This window comes from Pollicipes pollicipes, unplaced genomic scaffold, assembly GCF_011947565.3.
Source record: "Pollicipes pollicipes isolate AB1234 unplaced genomic scaffold, Ppol_2.1 Scaffold_7231;HRSCAF=8579_pilon_pilon_pilon, whole genome shotgun sequence".
Lineage (NCBI taxonomy): Eukaryota > Metazoa > Arthropoda > Thecostraca > Pollicipedomorpha > Pollicipedidae > Pollicipes > Pollicipes pollicipes.
Window position 1 is genome coordinate 39,414,819 of NW_023597034.1, and position 24,630 is coordinate 39,439,448.

Below are 24,630 nucleotides of genomic sequence, written 5' to 3' on the forward strand. Positions count from 1 at the left end.
GTCCATGCACGGACGGTTACCAGCCACGAAGCGCTCTTGATGGGCAGGCCAAAAATAAAAAAAGATCAGGAACATAATCAATTTCGTAAGCCCGTATGGTTCTTGCGAGTTTTATGTAACGAGCTAGACCAGTATGTCATTACTTACGATAGATTCGTCTATTCATATAAGTGGTATTTTCTCCGCCTTTTTTGGATTTAGCTGGGACACTTTCAACACAATGTTATGCGATAGCCTTCTCATGTAAGTACGACTGTACTTAAGCGAGATGAACGTAGGATGATAATGATTGGTATATTTTATATTTCCTTGTTCCAACTCCTTTTGATATGCTGCTGTTGATATGTTGCTTGAACACTACATTTTGGCTTTTTATTTGTTGATTTCCCCATTCTGCGTTTTGTCCATGCTAACTCGCGTCACAATGATATCATCTGCTCCAGTATTCCAACACCTTGGCGTCATTCCTATTTCTGTCACATTACTGCATTCACTTGTATCTGCTTAAACCCATTATCTTCGGAATTTTCCCCATCAGTTTGTCAATAAGTCTTTGCACTAGCCTAGCTTTTAACAGAATGCTAACATTTTACGTGAATAGGAAACATTTCAGATACTCAATGTTTGTGAAAGACTATTTGCTCGCCAGCCGTCTTTACACCGACCACGACCGTCTCAGGAAGCATCCCAGATCATTGATCATGGTTGTGAATGCATGTTTACTTGTCAGTCATCTTTAGGCGGACAATGACCGTGTTACAAATAGCTATTTATTATTGATCGTTGTATCATGCTTTATCTACAATCGGGTTTAGCATACTGAAGCGATCGGTAAACAACCATGAATTCTCGTTGTATGCATCCATGCACTGTAACTTAAATGCAGCAGTCTGTGCTGCTGAGCCTCACTCAAGCCGCAGTTTTCACCAAGGCTTGAAAGAGAAAGATGCATAAATTGTTAACAGAGATGACCTGACATTTGCTTTTCTTTGGAAACCATTGTGCATGCAGAACAAAAATGCTCTTCACCTCATGTGCATAAGATAAATGAAATTGAAATAATTATCATAAGATTAGAAATATAATTCATACGCTCAAAAACCAGTGAAACGATAAATGCATCTTTATTTCATCCAAGCTCAGTATGCAGCATTGATACCGAATGCGGGCCTGGTCTGAAAGATACCTAGCATTCAATCTCATTGCCAAGCGAACACTTTAAGGCATGAGCATAAAGTAAATCTTATGCTCTATTCTACTGAGCTTTACCATGCTCAAATGCGCGCCACAATGTGTATGGGAGGATCAGCGAGTGCTCAGCCAACAAAGCCGGGCAATAGCAGCACGCCTGAACACAAACCGTTCACGAGACAGGCGCGGCAGTGAATTAGGATCTAACCCAATCCTGTCTCTATCGATACCCCAACAGACAGTGCTCTTGAGCGCCGAGAGCCGCGCTCCCTTGAGGTACGACACAGAAAGGACACAATGGGTAAATCCGCCGCTGAAAGTCCTTGATTGCTCCTTTGACGGCCGCTCAAGACTAAACCCCTTGGAGAGGGGCCTTCCAGGTGTCAGCAGCCACTCGTCGCCATTGGCAAACAATCGCAGGTACGAGCGAGGTGGGCAAAACACCGTGGCGAGACCGGCGGCCAGGCGGCGGCCGTCCTCGGTCCGTCGCCGCTGCCGCCAGAGGACGCCCGCCAACGCCCGCCGTGGCACCGATGCGTCGATGCCGACGCGGACTGGGCGGCGTCGGTGCCGTCGGACCCGCCCCGGCGCCGGGCGCGAGAGCGGCGGCGGTGGCGGCGGGCGCGCCTTTGGAGCGCGTCGACAATGGCGCGACAATGGCGCCGGTCCGGCCGGAGAATGAGCGGCCCCGGCGGGGGCCGCGCGCCACCCGTGTCGGCGCGTCCGTCATTGTGCGCCGGCCGCGGCCGCGTGTTGACAGCCGCTAATGTGCCGCGGTGGGCGGACACGGCGGCGATCTTTGAGCCGCCGCCCGGTCACGTGACTGGAGAGAATCGGCCCACAAAAAGCCGGCGCGCTCGCCGAGAGAGTGTTGACAAAAAATTAGAAAAAGTCGCGGACCACCGGCACACCACGGCCAGCTGCGGCCGCCGCCCGCCGCCCGCCGCTGGCTATTGTGGTGCCCGGCCGCCTCACGCAGCCTCGTGCCGCGACCTCACCTGGCTGGAGTGCCGCACGACGGCTATCATGGCGTTCGCCTCCGCACGCGTACGCAGAGGCGAGCTCTGACGTCACGAGGAGCGTGCAGTGGCGCGGACCGGCCATTTTCGATGAAACGGCGCGCGCTCGGGGAGTGTCGGATTTCCACGTGGGAAGTCCGATTTCATTCTCAGCCACGCCTGTAGCTGTCGGGCGTTAATGTGACCATTGTCGTCGCCACGCTCCGCGCAAGGTTGCGCAAATACACGTGCCGCGCAAGCTTTTCGAGGCAGACAAAACAAGCCTGCTTACGCTACTTTTCCTGGGGCAAGCTAAAAATCATTTCCCCAAAACCATTAACAGCAATTTCCAAAGCGAAGGAAGCCAAAACACCAGAAACGTTGTCACTTTTGAGAATACATTTGGTCGTGACGCAAGTCGACTAGAACGGTGCTACCCGTCACTATGTGATATTCATCTTTCGTTGGGTCGATACTATGGCAAGCGCGTCTAGAAATCCTTACCGCGTAAAAAAAAAAAATGATAGCAAAGGGGATCACCAAATGAATCTGAGCGGCCGAACAGCAAACCCAATTCAAAAACATTCTTCATTAGGCTCAATCTCTTTTTAAGATCAGTGCTATTGCTCTTCGTAGACTCACGCGGGCCCGTGCTGTGACGTCACTACTGCGCGGACTTGAAGTGGCGCGACGCCGGTCATTGTGCCGCCGCCGGGCGTATAGCGCTTACGGAGAACGCGTGGCTGTCCCAGATTCAGCCCCTGTGAAAGGAAGGGGGCGAGTGCTGAGCGCAGCGCGCCGCCGGCGCCCCAACACCGTTTAGTTCCGTCTGACGGAACTAAACGGGGGACGGATGTCACACCTCCAGCTCCAGCCTTGTCGCAGCGGAGCCGGAGGCAAAGGTTTGTCCATGCGAGCCCGGCTCGGCTGTGCTGGCCTGCCCATCACGTCCAGCGGGACCGAAATCCGGCCGCTGTCGTCCCGCAGCACTCTCCGGGTCAGGTCGGTCGCCGTCAGAAGCCCGTCCGGCGGCGGCGGCGGCAGCGCTCGGTCACCCGCGCCCAAAGCGGTTTTGATGAGACTCCCGGCATCCCGACTATAGGTGACTGTGTGAGGCTTTGTATGAATGAGTGTGAGGACACAAGAGATAACGTATGACACATTAAAAGTTAGCAAGCCTAGTAACTTTGAGGCCGACAAGTTTTGTTTTGCAGTGCTGTGTCTGTGAGCTGTTCAAGTGGCTGCATGTGGATGTAGTGAGCCAATTTGCAACCACATAAGTAGTTTTTTATTTTTAAAGATTTAATCCGAAACCTTTGCATGGATGGATTTCTGGGATCAGAGCTCACGCTAAGCAGTGCTTGTTGTGTGAGCCCTAACCCCTACTACCCAATCACGCAATTCCATGCCAACGGCAGAATTTGGTGGCAAAAGCTTTACGTGCCGCAATGCTCGGCACGGTCCGTCCTGCCCTCTGACGTCAACTGACCTTCAGCGCGACCGCTGCCACCGGCCGCAGGCCATACCTGTCAAGGACAAATAGCGAGCACCCTAGGCGACTCGAACCCATCCCGCCATGGGTGGGTGGATTGGAAGGGAGGCACTCTAACCTCCTGAGCCACCGGGACGGACATTTTTTTCGTTTTCGTAACGTTTTTGTTTTTATTTTGACGTTTTTGTAGCCATACCGTCGATGAGAAGTCAGACAAAGCTTAAAACTGGGCTGGGACACGGCCATCTTGTGCGCCGGTGGCACGCGGTGCGTGTTTTGTGCGCCGCTGCAGTCTCCCTGCGCCGGTAGACTCCCTGGTGCCGGCGTCTGAGCTGGGGCCGCCGACGGCGTGACGTCACATCCTCCTTCCGCTCTGTTCAGAAACAGCGGCGGGTCAAGGCAACACACAGCTGAGTCGACTCGTCGGCCTGCCAACAGGCGTCGGACATTGCGGTCAGAGTTCAGGCGCGCAAATGGCGTAAGAGCAGGGCTACGTAGTACCTTATGTTGGGGTGAAGCGACAGCTAATAGAGAAACAAGGTGAGAATCAAAATAGCATTACATATCTGTGAGATGAGTTGGTGGGTAAGTTAAATCGTCATCTTCCCAAAGTGTTAAGTAATAGTTGACGGGACTCTGCTAGGAAACCAACTCAAGCCTTTGAAATACCGACGCCCTGTCTTCTGACCTCCGACCAAATGTATGCGACAGATCGTTTTTGCACTAACTCTCTTGTGAGGTAACTTGCATTTACCCACTTGTGTGTGTTGATCTCTGCACTAGCTCTCCAAACTCTTCTTGAGCTGGCTTTTCAGCAGTCAGCACTCCTACTGAAGTCATTCGGCATTGGCTAACAAGCCCTACAGTACATACCACAATCACGAATACAAAAGTCATACATGAACACACACACAGCCAGCCAATCAGTGGGAGCGATGTCCACGAACCACCAATGGTGAGGTGACAGAGAAGTGCTTGCTGAGAATGCACCGGATGAACACGGCGGTTAGGCCAGTTATGTTTCGGAAGCAGCTTGCCAGCCAAAGCTGCAGCGCAGCACCACAAGTCGTCCACTGACGCTAGCAGCTCGCCGCCCAAGGCTGCGGCGCGGCTCCGGAAGCTATCCACTGACGTCGGCAAGAACTTGTCGCGACGACTGCTGCAGTGTGTTACTTTTTACATGGTGGAGGCCTTCAATCTTATTTACGCAGTGTGACGTCATTGGGTAGAGCGTTCTCACTCCGACGGCCAATATTCATCTAGGTTTCCGATCTTCATCTGATGCCACAGTTTTACAGCATGACGGGTCTGCTCTTGATCAATGCTCTGACTTAATGCCTATCCAGGTTCCAGATAAATATTAAGTCAAAGCGTCTACCACAGCCGTTATGCTGCGACGCGGATTTGGCATGGTGCCATTCCTTCGTATAAGGTCAGAATCGGTCCCCAGGTACCAGACCAGGTCATAGCGTCAAAACGCGTCATGGTCGAGGCACGCCTGACCTTTCCCGAGATCCAGCGACGCCCGACATTGTCAGATGAGGCGTGACGGCCAGGTGCACAGTTGCAGCTGACCTGTTCCCGTGACGGTCAGCTCCGTGACCAGAGGCCTCAGTATCGCCTGGCGTGCCCCAGCAGCGGCAGCAGGCCCCAACGATGGCCTCCAAGTCTGACCGACGCCGGGCTCCTCCCAGTGGCAGCCAGGACGTCAGAGGACGGCCGGCACGTCCCCGTGACAGCCGACGCGTCCTCGTGACAGCCGGCGCGTCCCCGTGACAGCCGGCACGTCCCCGTGACAGCCGGCGCGTCCCCGTGACAGCCGGCACGTCCCCGTGACAGCCGACGCGTCCTCGTGACAGCCGGCGCGTCCCCGTGACAGCCGGCGCGTCCCCGTGACAGCCGGCGCGTCCCCGTGACAGCCGGCACGTCCCCGTGACAGCCGGCGCGTCCCCATGACAGCCGGCGCGTCCCCGTGACAGCTGGCACGTCCCCGTGACAGCCGGCGCGTCCCCGTGACAGCCGGCACGTCCCCGTGACAGCCGGCGCGTCCCCGTGACAGCCGGCGCGTCCCCATGACAGCCGGCGCGTCCCCGTGACAGCTGGCACGTCCCCGTGACAGCCGGCGCGTCCCCGTGACAGCCGGCACGTCCCCGTGACAGCCGGCGCGTCCCCGTGACAGCCGGCACGTCCCCGTGACATCCGGCGCGTCCCAGTGACAGCTGGCGCGTCCCAGTGACAGCTGGCACGTCCCCGTGACAGCCGGCGCGTCCCCGTGACAATCGGCATATCCCGGCCGCGTCTGGCACGTCCCAGCGGCGTCCGGCACGTCCCAGCGGCGTCCGGCGCGTCCCAGTGGCGTCCGGCACGTCCCAGCGGCGTCCGGCACGTCCCAGCGGCGTCCGGCGCGGCCCGGCGCTGCGCCGTCGCCGTCGATTGATTGGGCCTCGGACCGCCCGGGACCGCTCGTGGCGCGCCCGATCCAATTATGGCGCGATGATGTGTGAGCCATCAGGCGGGCTAATGTGAGCCGACAGGCACGACTAACCGGGGCGGGTCGGCCGCGCCGGTGGCCGCGACGGCGCCGGTCACGCCGCGGCGGGCCCCGGCCCTGATCGGCGCAGACTGCCGCCGCCCGCCGCCCGCTGCCCGCCGCCCGGCACGCTCGCTGCACTCAGGCAGACGCCCTGTGTCCGGAGCCGGGCTGGAAACAGGACAGTCCGACTTTGTCAATGGGATCGGTAGGTTTGGGTGCTAGCGCAGTTTTTGCTCTAGAAATTTGGTCGAGAAGGAGCTGTCCTACTATCCATGATAATCTTTGCCCTTTTAATGGACATGGTTAAAAGCTGTGGTCCGAAGGCTGATGGTGATCACATACATTAGCGCAAGTTTTCAACAAGAGTGGAATATTTCTCAATCGAATCGCCCAACAAACGCGGAGGCCACTTTCAGCTATCAGAAGAAGAATTGGAGGCTTTCTGGGGATAGAACGTGCACAAGTCATCTTCAAAGAATTATCCTGGAAGAGTTCCATGCGTAATCCGTACGGACGTTCCTGAGGGCCGTCACATTTAACCTACTCAAAAACTACTCTCAAGCTATCCAAGGCACTTGCCAGAGGATCCGGGGCCCTTTGTGCTTCTGTGGCTTTTACAGCCCATGGACTCTCCTTGCACGTTGGGCTCCAATGCTACGCAATGATGATGGCACGGCATACAAGTGCGCTGGGGTCTTCGGCCCAATGGGGCGTTACGACTTCCAGACGCATGTCACTATACCTCACTAACGCACCAGTGGGCATTTCCAATTGTTGAAATCATCTTGTACTTTCGGCATGGCGTCGTTTGTACCAGCATGTTGGCGTTTCTTTGAAATGCTTTTGGTGCTCTAAGCATTTTCTCTGCAAGTCATGGATTTTAGGGTCCTAACATCTACCAAGCGTCTTGATTTTCCCGAATGGTGCTGAATTACTGCGAGCATCACGGTCTGCTTCCAGGCGCTCAATATATTTTTAGTGACTAATGAATGCTCCTATTTACACACCAGTGGCATGAGGACTATCGATGAACGGCAGTGGATTAGGGACGGTCCTTGCAAAAACTTCTGACGGTGTTCGAACCCTAAATCTGCTTTGAACCGCAAGTCGGCATTGAACACCTAACGAGTTTGAAGAGTGCACTGATTTCGGGGCTTCCTTCTGACAGTCCCAAGGATAAATTTTCCATTGGTTTTCAGGGCATAATATTGTATATTTAGTATTTTCATCGTCGCTTATCACTTTGTTAATGATCTCACAATTATGTACGAAGCTTACAGTATTGTCTCATAACATAACAGTACAGTCTCATAACAGTATTGGAGAGTGCCACTATAGTTAGCCAGCTACTTTAACTCAGATAATTTTAATCATTCGGAGGTCGACGCATTCAGCGCTTCGGCACAACCACATACTTTTCCTCTCTTTGTTGTCTCAGATTTGATTTCTGTAATGGACGATCTTCGAGCATTCCAGACATTCAAGTGAGACATTCATCGTAAACTGTGCGCGGGAATTTGGCGTTGATGTTCAAAATCGGCATGCAAATTGGCATGATAGACGGAAATGCTGCCTACGAACATTACCCATCAGGACATTGGCACAGCTGAAGTGTTAGGGCAAGAGTATGCTTCGCCATTTCTGGGCATGCATGACGTCAGTGGGAATGGACGAATGGCTGTTTGTGATTGGCACAGCGGGCGGCGCCAGCTATTTCGCGAGAAGTATATTGGTGGACGTTTGAACATATGCGTTACGAGACAACGTGATAGGTCGCTAGTATATAGTCTAGCTGGCAAAAACAGGATTTCGACGACCCGGGGAGAGGCGATAGAGGCTGACAAATGAAAAATGGTGCAACCTTCCTCAAAATACTTCAACAAACGTGCTTCCCGGATTTGGCTCACTTTCTTCTAAAAGTTAGAGCGTGAGCTTGAGCCTATGTTGCGTGAGCTGTAGACCCCAACTTTCAAGCCGACATGACCTTTAGCTTTGAAACCTATCCGGCCCGTTGTTATAATAAGGCCACAAGGCTGTTTTCCAAAAATAAGCTGACGTTCTGATCATGGTTGCATGGCCAAACGCTAACTTCAAACCTTGACCGAAGCTAGAAGATCTGCGGATTGGCCATGGTTGTGGCTTCGTTCCTAAAGTTGAGAAGCCTCTCCCCTAGCATGGTGAAAGGAGGGCACAGCTGAAAGGCAGCCGAGACCAAACCAGGTCAGGGACGAATTCTGTTAAAGTTGGCTGGGAGCGGCGTGATTGCTGAAAGAACTCGGAATTATTGTTAGTGTAATTGGCAAGCTTTTCTCTGGTTTGAACATCATATTGTGGTGAACGACAGAACATAGCGCGACAAATTCACTCTTAAAGTAACGATAAGTTCCGTCTATGGTCGCGAACCCACTGCATAAGACACCATACACTTCTACAAGGCCAGTGAAAAATTCAGTCTGTGCGCGGTGCCCTGATGCGGTGTCCTGATGTCCGTGTGCTGGTCACAGCGGCCCGCTCCCTCCTGCGTGGTCGGGTGCGGCCTGCCCCGAGGCTCGGCCCCGTCCGGAGCGTGACCCGGCCGCGCCCCGTCGGGTCACGTCCGGTCGGCGTGACGTCACGGGCCGCCCGGCCGGCCCGGCCGCCGGCCGCCGCGGGAGAGCCCCTCTCAAAACAAGAGTGACACATTAGCCGTACCAAATGGCTACGGCAAATGGAAAAATGCCTGCCGCGGGCCGGAATCGATGATGATGGATTGACGGTAACGCATACGGGGAGCCGCGCTTTATCGATGCAGAATTCCACTGTATTTCATGGTGACGACGGGAAGTGGGGGAAATTCTCCAAATGCTTTTTGTCTGAGCTGCCTTTTATACGGCTTTGTGGGTTGGCTGGCCACACGAATCGAGGGATTTGAAATGAACAGCGGTCATTTGTCAACGGCGCCGGAGCGAGGGCGTCGCTAACGGGCAGGAAATGTCCCTGTTCAATTTCATGTGTGCTGTGTTGCGCTTGGCGTGCCGTCAGAGCGGGTCTAGCGTATCGGCCACGAGCCAGATGCTGCCACCGCTGTATAATATGACAGGCGACATTGTTCCTGCCGTTTTTAAATTCAGCACTTAGATTCACCCGTTCTGTGTTGGTGAAGTGCAGCATGATTGATAAAAAGGGATTTGCAGGCTCGATATGATATTTTGAAGCCACACATTACGAACGCCAGCATACTTTCAGGCTCTATTCGGGTATTCGAATCACTTCATTGGCTATAGAAACTTACATGCTCTCTCTCATGATAAACATTTTTTATGGCCTGCATTTGTAGAACCTAATCCAGAAGAAATTACTCACTTGAAATGAAATTCATTCCGCAACGTACCAGCCGTTTTTGCTCAGCGCTGCTTTTAAGCAAACAACTTCAGACAGTGCAAATCCTATTTTGGTATGTTTGTTGTGAGTGTGTTCAGACTCGGAATATTTTCTATCTTCTATGTCCGTTACATTTTTTAATACTAATTGTCGCCTCATCTTTGTGACCCTGAGCACTGCCTCGAACGTCGAGCTTTCCCAATGTATAAGATTTGTCTCTTTGATAACATGGTTTAACCAGCATCTACTAGCACATATTAAGGGACCGGTCATTTTAAACATTAAAACTCACAATGAAACAAAAATGGAACTCACAACGAACAACAGAATTTGAAGATCACTCACGCTCATTTGAAATTCACTCACCAGCGCTTTTGATGGAAAGTACAAACCCGATTCGTTGGGATGTCACAGCGAAAATATTCCGCGCGTAATCCACATTCATCCATCAGGTTCCATATTTCAAAACATAGAACGTCAAACGTAAAACTAGCTCACACGTTAAGCAATGAATTTTCCTAATGAATGTTTAGTATAGCACGAGGCACCGCTTAAGTGATGGTATAAAACGGCCTTTACTGGCAAGCAGGCAAGCAAGCATTGGTATCTTTTGTAAGAAAGATTGACGCTTCGAAGCAGAGCGCATGGTGGCACGCGTCCACGAGCACTGCTTCGGAAGGTCGAGTCTTTTCATGATATGCATCAATGTTTGCAAACCAGTATCTCCTGCTGTACTGGAGGTCGGTTATTTGCAACACACAATACTTTAAAGCACCTGAAATCAGGGGCTGCGGATCTTTCTGGCTCATATCAAGCTCAGGTTTAGTTTCCGCGCTACAGCCTACTCGAATCCATGGATGAGCCATGAATATAAATATTTACGCAATCTGTGAAGAACTCTCATAGATAATGCAGACAATAACATGTGTGCTGGTTGGGAAAGCGACAAGGATAATAATGCGAACGAAACTAAATTCTGAGAAATCATATCATGAAATGGCTGAAACGGGAGGGTTAAAAGAGGCAGCAGGTCCCGTCTCCAAAATCCAGTTGGCTCAGTCCTTTGCTCCTGCAAGTAAATGTAATGATGGAAGGATGGGGGGAAAGCTTACCTCCCATATCTTTAGAGGATCGGAGAATATAGGAGGATCAGATCAGAGGATAGAGGAGGAAGCTTCCCTCCCATATCTTTAGTCACTGATTGCATCCACGCGTGTAATGCCCCGTGAATTACAACACTATCTTGTGCCCACGCGTAACCCAGCCGCGGTTTCTTGCCACCAGGGCTCAGCGTCACCGCTTGGAGCTTGCTCAAAACGGCCGCCGACGTCGAAGTGCCCCCGAAACCCCAAACATGATCAACTGGGCTTTGCACCCTCCCCCACGAGAGGGACGCTTGTGCTGCCCACCGATGCTGCGGACATGGCTCTGGACAGACCCTCCCCCTGGCGGCTCCTGGGCTGGTCCGGTCCCTGGTCCAGCACGCAAGTCCCGACCAGCGGGTGACATGACCGAGTCACGAGTGTGGCCAGAACGGTCCTTGTGACTAGCCGTCCCCGGTTTTTCCATCTCGGCGGTGTGTCGATGCTGACAATGACAAGTGACGACCACAATCGCAGGAGCCCAGGGGAGGGAGCGCTGGCCCGCTCCCTCCCTCCTTAGACGTGTTCTCTTTCACTTTTTGCACAGATGTTTCCCGTTTAAGAGTTTTAAATTGGTCAGTAATTTTAGATATTGGTTTAAATCGAGTCATTCAATTCGTCCATCTTTTGAGTTCGTTGGATTGTTTAAAGTCAGCATTCACTAGATGCCATTAACTAATTCAACAGCCTGAAATGCGTTGACTGTTAAATACACTGGGTTGCGAGGCAGCCGTATTACGTACTGTCAACAACAATCTTATCTGCAACCCGAAAGTTTGCAAACTGCCAGTATTTCTTGTGTATCTCTGTCTCTGTATCGGCATTTTTGTGAGTTCCTCTGCCTCTAGTTCCCCATCTCTGCAAGCGTTCCTGTCTTTGTCTCAGCTCCGTTTCTGTCTCTGAGACTGGCGCTGTGCCACTCTCACTCACTCACTTACTTATACGTACGAACATGCCTCGTTTTATCCGGGGCTCTCTCACATATAATAGGGCGATGAAAAACTTAAAGCCAACTACCAAATAAGAGCTTAAAGAAACCAGATGACGTGGCGACAGCAAAAACTGGTGCGCATGACGCGGCGTAAATACGAGCAAACCTCCACTTGCCGCGTGCACGCAGCACTGCGACAGTCAGTGGTCTGCCACAGCGCACGCAGGCGAGCCGGAGCCGGGTCTGTGAAGCTCCCGCCGAGTGGGGGACCACACATCGGGGCCCTCCCAGGCGCAGCGACGAGCGCCCGTCACTGGCGACAAAGCCACGCCAGCCGGCCGCCGGCGCGCCGACACCTCGCCTTGATTTCAGGCCTTTTCACCAGTCGATAAAATTCCGACTCGTCAGCGTCCCGACCGCCGCCGGCCGCGCCCGCCGCGATAATTTTCCAGGTAAACGCGCAGCAGTGCGCCCGGCCGGACCACCAGGCGACTTGACGTCTTATTCGTGACCGGCGGCCGGAAACATCGGCGGCGCGAGCTGTCGCGCGTCGCGTCGGGGTGGCTGGCCGTGGCGCTGGGGTGGCGCGTCTGCTAACGGTGCCGGCCGCCGGCCGCCCGCCCTGCCGGCCACATAATTCACATGCTAATGTCACCGCGCCCCTGCGCCGGGAAGTCCGGCCGGCAAGATGGCGCGTCCCTCAGCATCCTCCCCTGAATCGAGCTCACTGGAATTTAAAACATTCCGAATCGTATGAAAATCATTCATACCTTTTATTTTCCTGTCATTTTCCACCGTCATTAGGTCCGTGGTGGCCCCGCCCCCTTCGCGCCCGGCCGGCCAATCAGCGGGCGGCGGCGGCCACCAAAGGGACCGCACAGGACGCGGCGCGCGAGGCGACAGGAGCTGGCGGCAGCCGTGGGGCCAGGCGCCGGTCCGCCAGCCACGCTGCAGCGCGCCGAGCTGGAGTGGCCGGCCGCCGACGCCATGGCCGTGTCCACCTCGCTGGCCATCTCCAACATGAGGCCCATCTTCTCCGGATACCCGTTCCAAGGTGAGCCCGCCGCGGCCGGCGGCTGCCGACTGCCAGCAGCAGCGCAGCAGCAGCACGTGCTACCGACGTGGCGCGCTGGTGCTGGAGGACAGCAGCGGAAATGTCGTGTACTGTTTGAGCAGTATTGAGGTGGCTGATACTCGAGGTGCTTCGCATCCAAAAGTCTGACTGCAGGATTTGCGTGCGAGTGCGTCCTTTCGATGAGCTTCACGCCGTAGCCGCACGTGTTCTCCGCGGACCAAACACGCGACGTGCTCCTTGCATTTTGTCCTGGCAGAACATGAACCAATCCTGTAATGTCAAACGAACTCGGCAATACTATTCGTTGAGCAGTATAGTGGAGTGAAAGGGAATAATAGAAAACACGCCAGTGGGTGCCTTTACGGACTGCTCAGCCCACATTGAACTACGCGGTGGAAAGCCCAGAAGCTTGCGGTGTGCGATCGATGACAGCAATGCACCACCCGGCACTGGCGATGCATTTAACCCAAAAGCAGGGCGACTCCCACCAACCAACTCGCACAGCCGTTCTCACTGCACTGCTCGGCTCAATGCATTTGCCTTCTCCGATATAATTTTGACTGTCGAAAGAAATTTCCCTTCTCGGCTGCTTTTCACTAATCCTTTCTGTTATTGACACCTTGCCTGGGAGTGATTCATTTCGGATTTTCGTCTGGTGTCCGTGTCCTGCGGGCGGGCCCGGGATCAGTACGGAGCGGGCCCGGTGCGGCGCCGGCCGGCCGCTCCGCCCGGGCTGCCGCGCGGGCCGGCCGCGGCTCGGGCCGGCCGCCGGTCGGGCGGCGCCAGCAGTCGGGACGGTCCGGACGCGCCGGCGGCGTACCCGGGCGACGGACCGGCCGCGTCCTCCGGCAGGGAGGTCCAGAGAGGGGAGCACGGCACCCGCCGGTGGCCCGGAGCACGGCACCCGCCGGTGGCCCGGAGCACGGCACCCGGAGCATGCGGCGGAAATTCCTGGAAATCGTCAGAAAAATCCATCGCGCGTCGCGCAAAATGGGATATCATATTCACTGCCCTAAAATGAGTTATTGTTAAGGGTTTTACATCATAAAGCAATCCTATCCGCAATGACGTAGAGCATAATTTTGGTCAAGCACGAGGCCGCAGGCCCATGTTAAAGCTAAAAAGTCTGGGGGAGGGCCCCTCTCCATACCACTGCAATGTTAACTCCATGCATGTAGGGAGCAGACCATCTTTGATGCAGTTGGCTTTTTGGCGGCCTGGGGAACCGGAAATGACGACCACGACATCCTCACAGAAAAACTGGGCCTCTCGAGAAAGGCGGAGACAAATGGCCTTGCTGCCGCCGATCCCGGCAGTCGGGCATCCCGGGAGAGCGGGAGCACGACACGCGCTGTCGTGCTCGCTCTGACACCGCTCAGAGCCGCTCTCTGAGGTGACCCAGACCAGGCGGGGCTCAGATAAGGTAGTCGTTGGTGAGCAGACGCAGGCCCTGAAGGGCTTCACGCCCGCCTGCACCGAGCTTGAGTCTGCATGTTAGCCATGTGACAAAGCTAGGAAAAATCAGTTCACGGCACATCTCATACATACATCATACATACATATACATACACATCATGCATACATCATACATACACATCATACATACATATATCTCATGCATACTCTCACACATGTGCTGATATTTAGCCCTGCAGAGTGACTATTCAATTCCGTCCATTCATGGCACACGTTCTCGTTTCTGCAAAGGCCTATAATCCCGACTGTCACCCATTTATCAAGGCCATGGCACGGACTTCCATGATAGCGCGGTCCAGGCCTGGACGATTAAATCCGATTTCATGCGTGCTCCTCTCTGGCTGATGCTCTGATAGTGTGTGACACGCGACGGGCCCACCTGGCCGGCCGGCCGCGGCCCGAGCGGGGCGTGACGCGTCACAGCGCCCCCGCCTCGTGACGAGGCGTTACCGATGGCCCGTGCAGCCTTGAAGACAAATCCAGGGTGGGCCGTACGTAATAATTTCGGTAATTACCCCACTAGCTACCTGATCATTAGGTCAACGCGCATCAAATTTAACACAGATTTGATGCGCTTAAAAGCGCGTGTGGGTCATCCGCTGACCGTTCTCGCAGTTCAGCGCGCTGATCGACGAGCGCGGTGGTGTATCATGTGTGGCGCACGTGCGGGCTTGTGCATCTGCCGTAGGAGCGGTTTGCTGGTTTTAGCTGCTGGCATCTGACGTGCCTTATTATAACTGCATGGGCAACTGGCAATGGTAGAATGCCTTTAACTTTGATGCGCGCGGCAACGTATTTGCTACTGGTAACATGCGTCTACCTTTTAGAATGGTGATTATTTTGACGGGTATTTGGTTCTATTGCATATCGAATCCTGCCTTCGTCTTTAAATATGAATCCGTCGCACAAAAAGTGCTACGCCTGAGAACACAGAAAGGCCTTGAGCCGTTCTATTAAAAGGATGTAGCAAGCTTTTCCAACTAGGGTCGTCACATTGCAGTGGGCAATACGACAGAGTAATTTAGTGCCAATTGTAGTACAGCCCCGCGGATATATGAAAAAAAATGACAGAAATCCCGATGACTGAAAGCTCCCCTCAGTTTCTTAACACTTCTTGTGAGGATATTCCGTGTGTTGCTTGGTGGTAACGGTAGCATATGGGCATTCCAAACATGAACGGACGCGTTAAATGTTACATACCAGAGCATTCGCTTGACGCGGAATGATACACAGCTAGTGCCAATTTTGCCACAGGTCAAAGTGAAGAAGCTGCCTCTGAGCCGAGTCTCAGAGAGACACGAGCCAAACTGATAACTGACGGTCTTCCGTATGAATAAAGGGTAACAGGAAAGGCCATTTCTTAAAGACTTCCAGCGATCTTCGGCTTGGGAAGAAATCTTCTGGATGTAATGATGTAACCTGAACCGCAGCAATGTCAACTGTCTGTTGTGTGGGAACATGTGGAAGACGTTCCGCCCCACCCTGCCCGTGGCACAACCATGGATTACAGCATCAAGCCTGCATAAAAGACGCGGGAATGATAATGGCCCGCCCGTGTTCCTTACTTCCCGGCCATGAATTTTGGCCGCGGCTGGTCTGCGTTAATTGACGCTTACTCGGGCAGCTGGGCGACATGAACCGAACCCCCGACGCCAGCTTTTTGCACACGTGCTCATACGGAACAATCTGCACACAGAGGCGCCCACCTGAAGGGGTCGTGCGTGCAGGCGCCAGGCCAGCCTGGGGATCACAAGAGCAGACCAGTAACTCACGGCATCCTTTCAAGACATTGCGTTGGTGGGCGGCGACAACAACCCATAACCCTCTTTTTTAGGCGTGACTTTTTAAACAGTGGTGATTCAGCGACATTGGGACGGCGGTGTCGTGAATTGGCGCATGCTAGCAGGCTCTAGGCAGGCAACCGGCGTTTGCTAGCAATCTCCAGGCTCCAGGCAGACAATCGCCGCACCTCCGGGCTCCAGGCAGACAATCGGCGCATCTCCAGGCTCCAAGCAGACAATCGGTGCATCTCCGGGCTTCAAACAGGCAATCGGCGCATCTTAGGCTCCATGCAGGCAGTCGGCGCATCTCCAGGCTCCATGCAGGCAATCGGCGCATCTTCAGTTTACAGGCAGGCAATCGGCGCATCCGCGGCCCCAAGCAGGCAGTCGGCGCATCTCCAGGCTCCAGGCAGGCAATCGGCGCAGGCTCCGGGAGCGCCCGTGACTTGGGGATGAAAGCATTCGGTGACGAAAACGCATCCCATTGTCCAATGTTAGGGGCACAGGACGCGTCGACCTGGCATAATCATATCGATCGGAACCATTGTCAACACATGTGACACACATGCCAGGATGTATTTTCCCATTCAGTTGGGGGGGGGGGGGGGGTCCAGCCTCTTTAGTTTCGGAGGAAAGTGGGCCAAATCCGGGAGAATTAACGTATTTTGGTGATAGATTTAGGCATCACTCAACGCTCAGCCCTCCAACTTATTTTGCGTAAGCTGCACTCCAGCACACACGTTCATTGCCGACGTGTCCCATCTGTCAGCGGCCACAATGGAGCCAGAGACAAATTAGCAGTGCTTGCAACACGAATTTTAATTTTAGGATCCATAGCAATCACACAAACCACTCCTGATGAGCCCGCGGCAATAACATGCGCAACGCTCTTCATCTCCTCCTCGCACCCACCTTTATAAGCATTTGCCAGTTTCAGACCCTTATTGGATTCCACAGCACAAAGGCATTCCTTTAACAAAATACGTTTACGTCTCGATGACGACATCGGGACATTCGCGGAGAGAAAGAGAGCTGCACTTTCGTGTTAAGTTGAATAGGGTGGGGTTGCGGGTCAGGGAGCAACGACTGCCCGACTCTCCATCCGGGCCTCAGTCAATTTTGAGACCAGTCGGTGTTACGCTTGAACAAAAATGAACGCAAAGATGGAAGAAAATCCATGTCGAACTTTCTTTGGGCGCGGTCCGTACACATTGGCTTGCTCAGCGTCTGATTTGGCGCGCCTCCCATCTGTTCAAAGACAATCGAATTAGTGTACACCATTTAACCCGCGTTTTGTCATGCATTTTACCAGCCTTCAAACGCGATGCCTTGAGATGAGAGGGCGTGGGTATAATGACCGGGGTTTTTATCGCCGGCCCGACCTCTCACGAGCTTTAGACACCATGGTCCGTGGGGAGAAAGCCAGTGCTCTGGCTCTCAGCCAGGCGGAGCCCACCGTTCGCAGCGCACGTCTGTTGTGGCCGTGTTACCAACACGCTGCTTCTCAATGTCAAACACAGGTTTTTTCAAGTCGGTGCATGTTTGTTTATTTCGATGCACGCATCACGTTTTATTGTATGGAGTGCATGTAATATTTTTCTAAACTTTCGGCTGATTACAGGAGTCATGCTAGACAATCTTATGCGGCCTATTTCCAAGCCATTTGTTAGGCACCTCCATGGAGCTAATGTTTAAGCTTTCAGGAAAAAAACGCTCTGGGAAAGCACACATCGGCATGCCTATGCTTCGTAACGACTAAGAAAGTTTCATAACTCGTGGTCGCACGAAAATCGCTTCCCGACGTACGAGCGTTCTAGAAAGCCATTTTGTCAGCGTGTGACTGAGGCGTGACGCGTCACGGTGTCAGGCCCCGGTGACGCGTCACGGTGTCAGGCCCCGGTGGCGCGTCACGGTGTCAGGCCCCGGTGACGCGTCTCGGTGTCAGGCCCCGGTGACGCGTCTCGGTGTCAGGCCCCTGTGACGCGTCTCGGTGTCAGGCCCCGGTGACGCGTCACGGTGTCAGGCCCCGGTGACGCGTCTCGGTGTCAGGCCCCGGTGACGCGTCACGGTGTGATCGATATCGCCGCTCCCCCGGCGTTGTTTTAAATTCTTGGCAAATGCACACCCCTGGAGGTATCGCGGTATGTACTTTCGCCAACAGGCGGTGCAAAAATAGTTTTTACCCATGCAGTGCTTTAGGATTTGCAGTGTGATCGTTCTAGCAACGTACCCCCAACCGCGAATTTTTCGGTTTAGATGGGATTTTTAGACATTTTGCGGGTAAACAAGTCACCGCTTTCCTTTTTTGCCCTCGCGTGCTGCTTTTTGAGTCATCTTCTTTGCTTTTTCTGATCTCCTTTTCTCTTCACTTGGTGCTCTCCATGGGTGACTAACGATTACAAACAAAAAATAGAATAAAAATCCTATAATTTAGTGGTCATTTATCGACATTTTGTAAACCGCGACAAGTCCTTCACACTGGCATGGCACCGTCTTTGATCAATATTACAATGACCAATAACCAGCTCCCCTTCTTTGCGCCATCGCATGGAAGTGTCTTAAGCTGCAAGAAGGAAGTTGCTTTGTACACATACTCGCGTAAACTGTTTGCTCGAGTGACGTCGTGATCAGAGGCCTCGCTAAGCATCCAGCCCGTCGATCGACATTGTACTACCACCCAATTCGACCCGACAAAAACATTCGTCCCAGGTTGTCAGGTTTCAGTGGTATGAAGGAGACGTACCTGCATGTCTGCTACCGTTCCTAACAGGTTCTGACTCTAGGTGCACGTCTGGCAATCATAGAGTAGTGATCTGGCCCTGATAGAGTAGGCTTCGTACGTCACAGCCGCCGAGTCAGCCGAGCTTAGCGGACAGCCGTCGGTCAGCGTCCACGACTCTAAATGACTCTGACTCCGACTCTGAAGCGCAGGAAACGCTTATGCCGGGAATGGGCCTCACCATGAAAGTCCACCGACCCAGTGGGCCAGCTGGCCTGATTCTGATCGAATGGACCACGTGGGGCCAAAATGACCAAACGGCCAAACGACCAAAAAGTCACTAAAACACCAAAACGGTCAGAAATACTATCCATTTTTGGGGAAACCTGGTCGTCGGCTACTCTCATAATTAGTTCAGTTGTCTTAACTCTTACGGGTCAGTTTTTACTCCGATACAGTTTTCGTCGGATCCGTGTGGTTAAAATTGATCTCATGTGAAAGTGGAAGAACCAAACATTCTTGAAATGGAGTTTTGTCCCTCGTGCCAGTGCTCTTTACATGCACAATAATTTTTTAGAGAATTGATGTCCAGTCGTTGCTGTATCCTGAGGGGTGTTGGAAGGAATGGATCATTGCAAACGGTGTTTTGGTTTACGAAGTTACAAGCTATTGGTTTTATATACATACGAGCATATCACTTATTCAATGAGCATCGCGAGCTACAGAAAAGACTGTCGTGGTGTAGTTCCGCGTCTGAACGTGTTTGGTAGCTGGAGAAATGCTGAAGGCCACACACCAAACGATTCCCGCAATGCTCCGATATTTCGCAAGTGCGAAATTCTCTAAACAGTCTTCCGGTGTTCGCTCAAATTATAAACGTGGCATCCTTCTGATTTTTTATTCATTTAACCGCGGGCACAGTTTTTGCTATAATTTCAACGCTTTAATTATATATTTACAGATTCCACTGGTAGCTGCAGTGTAATACAGTCCAAATGTTGACGGGAGTCACTGAAAGTAACCTTGATTTGACATATTCCGGGCATCCTAGGACTACTTGCTTGAGACAAGAAAGATTCTCCTGAGTTCGGGTCAGGGATTCATAGCGCACCACATTCCTCGTCTGCTAGAATGCCCCGCGGTCCAAGCAGATGAAGAGGCAGGCCTGAGCTCTGCCGGCTGAAGCCAACGTCTTGAAGCCAACTGCTCAGTGCTCTTGAACCAGCCGGCGTCCGTTCCATCCCACCGTCAGCTGTCCAGCTTCTCGCCACTGCGTATGCGCGTTCGTGCGCCTTTGTGCCCTGAGGCTCTCCGCTTCTCTCCGTCCAGGTCAGGGCCGGGTCAACCAGCTGGGCGGCGTGTTCATCAACGGCCGGCCGCTGCCCAACCACATCCGTCTGAAGATCGTGGAGATGGCGTCGGCGGGGGTGCGACCGTGCATGATATCGCGGCAGCTGCGCGTCTCGCACGGCTGCGTCTCCAAGATCCTGAACCGGTACCAGGAGACGGGCAGCATCCGGCCGGGCGTCATCGGCGGCAGCAAGCCGCGCGTCGCCACGCCCGAGATCGAGACCAAGATCGAGGAGTACAAGAAGGAGAACCCGGGCGTCTTCAGCTGGGAGATCCGAGACCGATTGATCAAGGTTAGTCCCCGGGTGCCGGCGGGGTCATAACCGGGCGTGTTGATCCTGCTGGGGTCTCTGAACGGACGTTTTTGGTTGCGTTAGCCAATCTATGTTATTAGCTTCATGCTCGTCACGCTCTGCCAAGTATGGGTACTGATGGGTGAAAGTGAAGGGCTTGCGTCCAGCGCCTCCATTTTTGAAGTGATCATAATTAGGCCTCACTGCACACATAGACTCGTCAACACCCGCACTGGTGAAAGCACGCCGTTCTTGACGCAAACACATCGCCTGTAACTGACAATATCAACTGTCGTCTATGCAGTCGTGGAAGGTGTCAGAATCCAACACAACTCAGAACGAGAGCGAAAACACTCGTTAGTTGAAGCTCCTCGTTAGCGGCTGATGTCAGACGCAGCGTTATCTGAAGGTTGAGTATTTACTACCATGACCCGTTTTCTCTCCATGTAGCTGTTGTGACCAATACCACTCGCTGATATGTTACGACGCCTACGGATGATGCTCACCACTTATGGCCATGGGTTCGCCTTTCACTTTCAAAGGAGTTTGCCACCAGCGTAACATCACCTGGCTCCGACAGAGTGCGGTAAAGAAACAAGCACCCAACCTTGCGCAATCTAACGTCACGCAAACTTGGCGCGCAAGGAAGAACGCATTAAAACTCTTCTAATGTTCGCCGAACTTTTCTCCAGTAGCGTATCTCACGGGTATCAGGCATTCCTGAGTGTAGGAACAGCACAGATGCCCCCCCCCCCCCCCCCCATAGCTCCGGCGAATGCAGGTGGGTCGTGTATTGAGGTTTTTCGGGTGTTAGCCCTGGCGAAACCGGACTGGACAGACCAGACTCGTTACCCGTACCCTCATTTCGTATCAGATTCCGATCTCTTTATTCCTATGTTTTTGAGACGTGGCCTTATAACATTCACCAATTTCAACTTCTTCGACATTCCCAACAACATTCCCGACATTGTTTAAGGGGCTCATATTCGGGTGCGTATACGCATTGCGAGCCCCTGATCTGAATGCTGGGGAAATACCGCGTAGACTCTGCTCGCAGGCGAATGTCCACACAAGCACGTCACTCTCCAGCCATATCACGCGCAATCCCCATGCACTTAAAAGGAATATTTCGCAGTTGAAAATGTTGAGGTAAGCTCAGATATGATGAAACAATATTAATCATAACTTTTGGTTTACTTTTATTTAGGAAAGACTGCTCTTGACGACACAATTTCTCTGTTTAGTGAACATGCTCCTCGATACGCCACTGTTTGGCTGCGTTATTGTACCTTGCACAATATTGATTGAGAGCTAATTGACGGTCGTTATATCTGGAAATCATGCTCACGAACCCCAGATATGAACGACTCGACCATTAGACAACTTCTCGGCCTTGATCGCCGCACGGCTTATGAAATGACAGGATTCGAAGAACGTTATATGACGTGAATGCCAAGGTTACCTTGAAATGCTCTTCCCATTTTCGCGGGCGTGTAGCTCAGAAACCATGGGGACTTACGGCTTAAGGAGGGCTGGGCTGTGAACCTGCACCGAAAGATCTTCAAGATGGCTATTTCAGCTCAAAAACTGATATAAGTGTGGAGCACTCCCTTCAACAGACTAATTGGTTGGAAAGACAAAATAAGAATTATGCATATCTACAAATAGGAAACTCAGGAAATGAGCACAAACAACAACGCACGATATGCTCGTTTGCATGTAAAACGGCTGAGCCGGTTAAGCCGATACTGGCACAATGGAAGGGATTTGATAGAAGCTCTCTGCTCCCCTAAGTCTGAAGAAATGATAGAAGCAATGCACTCACTCTGCAATCACTTAGATGCGCACACTGAGTGTTTCGATCGCCTCATCTGCTTTGTTACGCCTCCCATGACGTTGGTATCGTCTGGAACGCGGTGTGGAGTGGAGTGCTGATGTCTTCATGTCCTGCATGGATGGCGTAGGAGCTGTCCTATGCTAAACGAGGGAAGTCAGCGACGTTATTCTACTGTTTATGAGGGCCTGTAGTAACTGGGCCCTGGGATTTTAATTCAGGCATCGCTGTGAGTAGTTAGATACACTTATAGTAGTGGGTAGTGAGTCGCAGTTAGATACGCTGTTCTCCCACGTGGAAAATGTGTCTGGCTGCTAGGAAGCTATGCGTTTTTCAAAAGGGCATCACTGTGACCATAGTTTTAGCACGGTCTGAGAGAGGCTTGCTGTTCACAGGTCGCCTTTGTGAGATTTGTGCCGCTGCCATTACCTTTGTGAGAGCACAGCTCAGGGGTGTAGCTTCCTATTCAGTTGCGGGGGCTCCAATTCCCCGCCTCCCCAATGTGAACTCCTACTCTCCAACTTGGGCTCTAGCTCCCCAACTTTGCAAACGGTGGACCAAATCCATGGAAAAAACTCGTTTGGTTGGATATTTTCAAGAAGGTGTTAATTTTCACTGTTCATCACCCGCACCCATTTGCTAAACCACGCCCTTAGTAACGTTGTTTCAAGGCAGTCTTCGAGAGGCTGCTTCAGGACGGTCTTTATAACGGTCCGCACTGTTCATCGACAGTCTTTGAGACTTTCGACGTTGCTGTGCTGTTTTAGAAGCGTGCCGGTCACGGTGCGTCGGGAGGTGGAGGCTGGTTTAGGGGGGGGGGGGGGGCAAGGAGGCTCTGACGTCTGGGACGTCACGGAGACCTCGCTGGCCGTTGTGACGGAAGGACGCGCTGGCCGTTGTGACGGGGGACGCGCCGCTGTTTCAGGAGGGTCTCTGTGACGAAGAGCCGGCGCTGTTTCAGGAGGGCCTGTGCGACCGTAACTCGGCGCCCTCTGTCAGCTCCATCTCACGCATCCTGCGCGGTGGCCCGGCGGGCGACGAGCTCAGGAAGGACCACAGCATCGACGGCATCCTCGGCGAGTCGGCAGGTGAGCAGACGCCTCCCAGCGCGAGGTCGCACGAGGTCACAGGTGATGCCACACGTGCGCTTCCTTTCTGGACGCCACACGTGTGGGAATGAAGGAGCTTTTTATCAGTGTTGTCAAAAGTATCACAGACGCAGCTTGAGTGCTTACAAAATGTTAACATTAGCCGTGTCGAGTTCTTTCACCTGTACCCATTACGGGCTTTCTTGGATGACTCTGTACCTGTTACCGCCAATTTATCGCAACATGCATTAACCGTAGCGTAATCATGTTCGCCCGATAACTGACGCAGCGCGCGTTTGACCCGAGCTGCTCGCGCTTTGAGAGCAGCCAGCTCTGGCGGCCACATGCGGCCGGCGCAGCCGGCTCCAGCAGCCGGCCCCCACTGAGCAGCCGGGCCAGCCTGCCGACGGGAGCCGATGTCGGGGCCGGTAACACATCGCGCGCCTGCCGCCCGCATTAGGCCGCGCGGCTAACAAGACAAGACACCGGGTGATAAACCACTGGTGCGGCGTCGGCAGCCGGCTGCAGCGGCGCGCGCCGCGGCCGTGCCCGGCGCCCGTAGTGACCCCGCCGACCCGGCCGCCGCCGCCGCCGCCGCCGCCGCCGCCGCCGCCGCAACCGCCCATCCCCAGTCCGGTCATGTGCACCGCCCGTTTGTAATGAGCGCTCCCCGCTGACCGGGCTATGCGGCGCGCCGCGCGCGCGCGCGCACACCGGATATTAATTACCAGTCGGGGCGGCGGCGGTGGCGCGCGCCGCGCGGCCGGGACGGCGCCGCGCGGCAAAAACGCCGCGTCGTGCCCGGCCCGGCCCGGCGAGGTGTAATCTAATTAGGTGCCTGGGTGGCGGCTGACTTCTGAACGGACCGGCAGCTGATTTTTCACATTCCCGGCAGCCTCCCGCCGCGAATTCCGACCATTGGAGAGCGGGCAGTGAAAGGGCGCCGAGGCCGCTGCCAAAACGCCACCCAGCGCTCGCAGACGTGCAGTGCTGAGGCTCGGCTACGCGCGGAGGAACATCGGATGTTGGGCTGGTACGCATAACGCTACACATTTTCTGACTTAAACGCGGGCATCTTGTTTTATAATTCAAATTAGGTTCTTGAAACTACCGCATAGGAAATCACAAAGATTTTACTGAGATGGTATTATTATATGCTTATCACAGTGGGCCGAAGAAGGACAATCATTTTCTCTTATAAGTATGCCGGTTTGGCTAATCTTCGGGGATGCCTTGGAGCGCATATTTTGTCTAAACACAGATTGCTTAAGTGCGTACATCGCCGGGAGACCAAAGTGCCTTATTCATCGCAAGAATCTAGATAATTATCGAGCGAGCTGGCCAACTGGCACTAACGGAAGTGTATA

At 53.4% G+C, this 24,630-nt stretch overlaps 1 protein-coding gene across 1 annotated transcript; it reads left to right on the top strand.

Moving 5' to 3' along the window:
- Positions 1 to 12,587: 12,587 nt before the first annotated feature.
- LOC119110104 (protein gooseberry-neuro-like) lies at positions 12,588 to 23,355 on the top strand. Its single transcript, XM_037233843.1, has 3 exons — positions 12,588 to 12,701; positions 20,028 to 20,341; positions 23,101 to 23,355. The coding sequence occupies exons 1-3, from the start codon at positions 12,635 to 12,637 to the stop codon at positions 23,353 to 23,355; spliced, it is 636 nt and encodes a 211-aa protein (XP_037089738.1). The 5' UTR covers positions 12,588 to 12,634.
- Positions 23,356 to 24,630: the final 1,275 nt, after the last annotated feature.

Excerpts from the sequence above, each read along its gene's own strand:
- LOC119110104 (XM_037233843.1), top strand. The coding sequence starts at position 12,635 with ATGGCCGTGTCCACCTCGCTGGCCATCTCCAACATGAGGCCCATCTTC. Across the intron at positions 12,702-20,027 it reads CTCCGGATACCCGTTCCAAG|GTCAGGGCCGGGTCAACCAG; the intron begins GTGAGCCCGCCG and ends CTCTCCGTCCAG. Across the intron at positions 20,342-23,100 it reads TCCGAGACCGATTGATCAAG|GAGGGTCTCTGTGACGAAGA; the intron begins GTTAGTCCCCGG and ends CCGCTGTTTCAG.